The sequence below is a fragment of the Oncorhynchus clarkii genome, chromosome 27 (assembly GCF_045791955.1).
Source record: "Oncorhynchus clarkii lewisi isolate Uvic-CL-2024 chromosome 27, UVic_Ocla_1.0, whole genome shotgun sequence".
Lineage (NCBI taxonomy): Eukaryota > Metazoa > Chordata > Actinopteri > Salmoniformes > Salmonidae > Oncorhynchus > Oncorhynchus clarkii.
In genome coordinates, this window is record NC_092173.1 from 40,395,240 (window position 1) to 40,401,653 (window position 6,414).

The 6,414-nt window shown below is 48.1% G+C and overlaps 1 protein-coding gene across 1 annotated transcript in view; it reads left to right on the top strand.

Moving 5' to 3' along the window:
- Positions 1 to 2,501, top strand: part of LOC139385988 (DEAH (Asp-Glu-Ala-His) box polypeptide 36) — a 58,827-nt gene extending 56,326 nt beyond the window's left edge. The window contains exons 24-25 of the mRNA XM_071131304.1: positions 1,226 to 1,378; positions 1,627 to 2,501. Of these exons, the coding sequence (XP_070987405.1) occupies positions 1,226 to 1,378; positions 1,627 to 1,887 (414 nt within the window). The 3' untranslated portion in view covers positions 1,888 to 2,501. The remainder of the gene's footprint in view (positions 1 to 1,225; positions 1,379 to 1,626) is intronic.
- The last annotated feature ends 3,913 nt before the right edge of the window (positions 2,502 to 6,414 follow it).

The window sequence follows — 6,414 nt, forward strand, 5'->3', positions numbered from 1 at the left end:
TACCCCTGCACATTGACTCAGTACTGGTGCCCCGTGTGTATATTGCCAAGTTATTACCTCATACCCCTGCACATTGACTCAGTACTGGTACCCTGTGTGTATATAGCCAAGTTATTACCTCATACCCCTGCACATTGACTCAGTACTGGTACCCCGTGTGTATATAGCCAAGTTATTACCTCATACACCTGCACATTGACTCAGTACTGGTGCCCTGTGTGTATATTGCCAAGTTATTACCTCATACCCCTGCACATTGACTCAGTACTGGTGCCCCGTGTGTATATTGCCAAGTTATTACCTCATACCCCTACAAATTGACTCAGTACTGGTACCGTGTGTGTGTATATAGCCAAGTTATTACCTCATACCCCTGCACATTGACTCAGTATTGGTGCCCCGTGTGTATATAGCCAAGTTATTACCTCATACCCCTGCAAATTGACTCAGTATTGGTGCCCCGTGTGTATATAGCCACGTTATTACCTCATACCCCTGCACATTGACTCAGTATTGGTGCCCCGTGTGTATATAGCCACGTTATTACCTCATACCCCTGCACATTGACTCAGTATTGGTGCCCCGTGTGTATATAGCCACGTTATTACCTCATACCCCTGCAAATTGACTCAGTATTGGTGCCCCGTGTGTATATAGCCAAGTTATTACCTCATACCCCTTCAAATTGACTCAGTATTGGTGCCCCATGTGTATATAGCCACGTTATTACCTCATACCCCTGCACATTGACTCAGTATTGGTGCCCCGTGTGTATATAGCCAAGTTATTACCTCATACCCCTGCACATTGACTCAGTATTGGTGCCCCGTGTGTATATTGCCAAGTTATTACCTCATACCCCTGCACATTGACTCAGTACTGGTGCCCCGTGTGTATATAGCCAAGTTATTACCTCATACCCCTGCACATTGACTCAGTACTGGTGCCCCGTGTGTATATAGCCAAGTTATTACCTCATACCCCTGCACATTGACTCAGTATTGGTGCCCCGTGTGTATATAGCCAAGTTATTGTTACTCATTGTGGATTTATTCCTTGTTATACATTTTTTCTATTTGTTTTCTTTGTCTCTATTGTTGGGAAGGGTCCGTCACTGTTGGTTTACACCTGTTATTAACCAAGCATGTGACAAACAAAATGATTTGTCTCCAGATCTTCCTGTATGTGTGTGTGTGTTAATGCTGTATCCCATGTCTGTCCCCAGATCTTCCTGTACGACTGTACGGAGGTGTCTCCGTTCTCCCTGCTGTTCTTTGGAGGTGACGTCACCATACAGATGGATCAGGACCAGGAGACCATCGCTGTGGACGACTGGATCGTGTTCCAGTCCCCGGCACGCATCGCTCACCTCGTCAAGGTACACGAACACACACACACACACACACCATCGCTGTGGACGACTGGATCGTGTTCCAGTCCCCGGCACGCATCGCTCACCTCGTCAAGGTACACGAACACACACACACACCATCGCTGTGGACGACTGGATCGTGTTCCAGTCCCCCGCACGCATCGCTCACCTCGTCAAGGTACACGAACACACACACACACACACACAAACAAACACACACCTGACCGTTTTTCCGTATCTGCCTCTCTCTGTAGAATCTGAAGAAGGAGCTGGACTCTCTATTGGAAGAGAAGATCCGAAGCCCCGCCCCTGTGGACTGGAGCAACCGCCAATCCAAAGACTGTGCCGTCATCACAGCCATCATAGACCTCATCACCACCCAGGAGAGACCCGACGTTAACGCGAGGAACACTGAGCCTAGAGGACGCCGCCAGTATCACAACAACGATGATGGTGGTGACGAGTACGAGAACTGCTGCAGCTCTTCTCAACCCAGAGAAAAGCTCAGGCCATAGAGATGGAAAGAGGTCTCCACTTTGTATCTGTGCCATAATGGCACTGCCCATGGCTATCTCAGTTTGAATTAAGTGTCAAGCTAATGTTGGTGATTTACCGCCACTTGCAGAGCTGGAGTCTTAAACTAAATATTGTGTTATTTTGTCGATAAAGCTTAACGCCATTTACCAACTAGGCAAACCAATTTGAAGACCATGCTCTGGTCATTGGCTGATCATTCCCATAAGAATCCCCCACCCAGTTGACTACTTTCAAATGGTGGAAGCCCTCAATGTCCATGCTAAATTGTTTCCAAGTAGAGATCTCTATACATCTCAACGTCTTTGGATATGAGTCCAGTGGTATGGTATGTGAAGAAAAAGTCCCCGAACACCAACTGTTTGAATTTAATTCTATAAGCCTACTGGAAAAGGCTGAGCATGTATTTTTGCATTTGTTAAAAACAATTATGTGAAACTAAGTTGTATGGAATGCTGTTTTGTTGGTATTGCTTGACATTCTCATGTTGTCAAATGGCTAACTTGGCTAACTTGCCATTGTTTTCTTTTCAGTTTTTGTTCAAATATTTGAATCTTCTCCCTGAAGCTGAACCAATAAATCTGCCCTTATTGCAGTGTGACGTGAAGTGGGAGAGATTAAGGCCTGTATTGGCATTATGGCGTGCTTGACATTTAAAGGTCATTTCTAACTGAGCCCACCATCTGCAGCATTTACCTTGAATGCCATCTCTGCGAACGTGGAAATAGGGGCGATCGGATTTCAAGTTAAAAGATACGTTAGTAGTAGCACATATTCCTGAATTGGGTCCTTATTAAAATGTAACAGCCGTGATAGATGTACATTGCGTTATCCAACTAAGAAACCTTTTCTTTAACCAGGCAAGTCAGTTAAGAACAAATTCTTATTTTCAATGATGGCCTTCCAGGGGAACAGTGGGTTAACTGCCTTGTTCAGGGGCAGAATGACAAGATTGTTTTATCTTGTCAGCCTGGGGATTCGATCTGGCAACCTTTACGGTTACTAGTCCACTCTAACCACTAGGCTACCTGCCTCCTCTAACCGCTAGGCTACCTGCCTCCTCTAACCGCTAGGCTACCTGCCTCCTCTAACCGCTAGGCTACCTGCCTCCTCTAACCGCTAGGCTGCCTGCCTCCTCTAACCGCTAGGCTGCCTGCCTCCTCTAACCGCTAGGCTACCTGCCTCCTCTAACCGCTAGGCTACCTGCCTCCTCTAACCACTAGGCTACCTGCCTCCTCTAACCGCTAGGCTACCTGCCTCCTCTAACCGCTAGGCTACCTGCCTCCTCTAACCGCTAGGCTACCTGCCTCCTCTAACCGCTAGGCTGCCTGCCTCCTCTGGTACCTAAACCACATGAAATCCTACATTAAAGGGATTCTCTAGTAATTTTGTATACTTTTTAGCCAGTAGTCCTGAAAGTTGCCCCACGTGCCAAAAGTGGCCCCCGAAAATGGATAATTACATGTGCACCACGTCATTGCTGTGTGTGATTCTTGCCAGCTGTCACTCACATGGTGAGGGGCTGAATCTCATTGGCTGGAACTCAAAGCGCTAGGGGGACTGGCCCACGTGGGGGGAAATGGCACATCTTCCAGAAAAGTCTCTTTGAAACTAGGGATTTTGTGGCTGAGGTAAAACAGTAATTCTGCTCATAGATGATGCATGAACTACACATCGACACATCCGGCCCAAAAGCAGGAGATTTAGAAAATACTAGTCGCCAAAGTACCGGAGAATGTCTTTAATAGAATCCATTTGTGTTATCTTGATATTTATGTATCCATCGGTCTAATCTCTTAACAGGAGGTACAGTTACAGCAGGAGTAAAGTTTGACTTCACTGAATGTTACCAATTAAAACCAAACCCATACTCTCTCTCGGACTGGTCCCCAGCCATAACAGATGTCTGTTCCCCAGCCATAACAGAAGTCTGTTCCCCAGTCCCCAGCCATAAGAGGTCTGTTCCCCAGCCATAACATGTCTGTTCCCCAGCCATAACAGAGGTCTGTTCCCCAGCCATAACAGAGGTCTGTTCCCCAGTCATAACAGAGGTCTGTTCCCCAGCCATAACAGAGGTCTGTTCCCCAGTCCCCAGTCATAACAGATGTCTGTTCCCCAGTCCCCAGCCATAAGAGGTCTGTTCACCAGTCATAACAGAGGTCTGTTCCCCAGCCATAACAGAGGTCTGTTCCCCAGTCCCCAGTCATAACAGAGGTCTGTTCCCCAGCCATAAGAGGTCTGTTCCCCAGCCATAAGAGGTCTGTTCCCCAGCCATAAGAGGTCTGTTCCCCAGTCATAACAGAGGTCTGTTCCCCAGCCATAACAGAGGTCTGTTCCCCAGCTATAACAGAGGTCTGTTCCCCAGTCCCCAGTCATAAGAGGTCTGTTCCCCAGTCCCCAGTCATAAGAGGTCTGTTCCCCAGTCCCCAGTCATAACAGAGGTCTGTTCCCCAGCCATAACAGAGGTCTGTTCCCCAGCCATAACAGATGTCTGTTCCCCAGCCATAACAGAGGTCTGTTCCCCAGTCCCCAGCCATAAGAGGTCTGTTCCCCAGCCATAACATGTCTGTTCCCCAGCCATAACAGAGGTCTGTTCCCCAGCCATAACAGAGGTCTGTTCCCCAGTCATAACAGAGGTCTGTTCCCCAGTCATAACAGAGGTCTGTTCCCCAGCCATAAGAGGTCTGTTCCCCAGCCATAACAGAGGTCTGTTCCCCAGTCCCCAGTCATAACAGGTCTGTTCCCCAGCCATAACAGAGGTCTGTTCCCCAGCCATAAGAGGTCTGTTCCCCAGCCATAAGAGGTCTGTTCCCCAGCCATAAGAGGTCTGTTCCCCAGCCATAAGAGGTCTGTTCCCCAGCCATAAGAGGTCTGTTCCCCAGCCATAAGAGGTCTGTTCCCCAGCCATAACAGAGGTCTGTTCCCCAGTCATAACAGAGGTCTGTTCCCCAGTCATAACAGAGGTCTGTTCCCCAGTCATAACAGAGGTCTGTTCCCCAGTCATAACAGAGGTCTGTTCCCCAGTCATAACAGAGGTCTGTTCCCCAGCCATAACAGAGGTCTGTTCCCCAGTCCCCAGTCATAACAGATGTCTGTTCCCCAGTCCCCAGTCATAACAGGTCTGTTCCCCAGCCATAACAGAGGTCTGTTCCCCAGTCCCCAGCCATAAGAGGTCTGTTCCCCAGCCATAACATGTCTGTTCCCCAGCCATAACAGAGGTCTGTTCCCCAGCCATAACAGAGGTCTGTTCCCCAGTCATAACAGAGGTCTGTTCCCCAGTCATAACAGAGGTCTGTTCCCCAGCCATAACAGAGGTCTGTTCCCCAGTCCCCAGTCATAACAGATGTCTGTTCCCCAGTCCCCAGCCATAAGAGGTCTGTTCACCAGTCATAACAGAGGTCTGTTCCCCAGCCATAACAGAGGTCTGTTCCCCAGTCCCCAGTCATAACAGGTCTGTTCCCCAGCCATAAGAGGTCTGTTCCCCAGCCATAAGAGGTCTGTTCCCCAGCCATAACAGAGGTCTGTTCCCCAGCCATAACAGAGGTCTGTTCCCCAGTCATAACAGAGGTCTGTTCCCCAGTCATAACAGAGGTCTGTTCCCCAGCCATAACAGAGGTCTGTTCCCCAGTCATAACAGATGTCTGTTCCCCAGTCCCCAGTCATAACAGGTCTGTTCCCCAGCCATAACAGAGGTCTGTTCCCCAGCCATAAGAGGTCTGTTCCCCGGTCTCCTAAATTCACTGAGCCATTCATCAGCATTCTGAAAGAAAACAGATTGCAAATACAACATAGCACTTTTATTAACAAGAGTTAGATAAAATATCTAAATGACATCATCTGCAATATAAATCTATAGCTGTGGATTACATACGTTTAAAACAGAAGTTATTAGTTACATATTTACATGGGTTAAATGTGTGTCATCACAGTTTATCCCTGAGTGCAAATTAAACTTTTTTTGTCTGGGTCAGACCAGATGTAGAGTAGGGGTCTGGGTCAGACCAGATGTAGAGTAGGGGTCTGGGTCAGACCAGATGTAGAGTAGGGGTCTGGGTCAGACCAGATGTAGAGTAGTGGTCTGGGTCAGACCAGATGTAGAGTAGCGGTCTGGGTCATTCCAGATGTAGAGTAGGGGTCTGGGTCATTCCAGATGTAGAGTAGTGGTCTGGGTCAGACCAGATGTAGAGTAGGGGTCTGGGTCAGACCAGATGTAGTGGTCTGGGTCAGACCAGATGTAGAGTAGTGGTCTGGTTTGATGAACGGCATTGCAACAGGAAGCTGATCAGGCCATTCTTTGTTTCCCTTAGCAATGTAAGACAGAATGACACACTTAACAGATGAATCACGTCCGGACGATCATGTTGAAACCTTGGCTTTTTCCAGTTTCAGAACCCAGAGCGTCGCACCGGTTCATTTTCTCTCCTGCCGCTCATCACAGAAATCAATAAGGAGGGTATTTGTTTTTAAAACTTCCAGCTCTGGGCCTTCTAAAAGCCACCCCAGGGCAT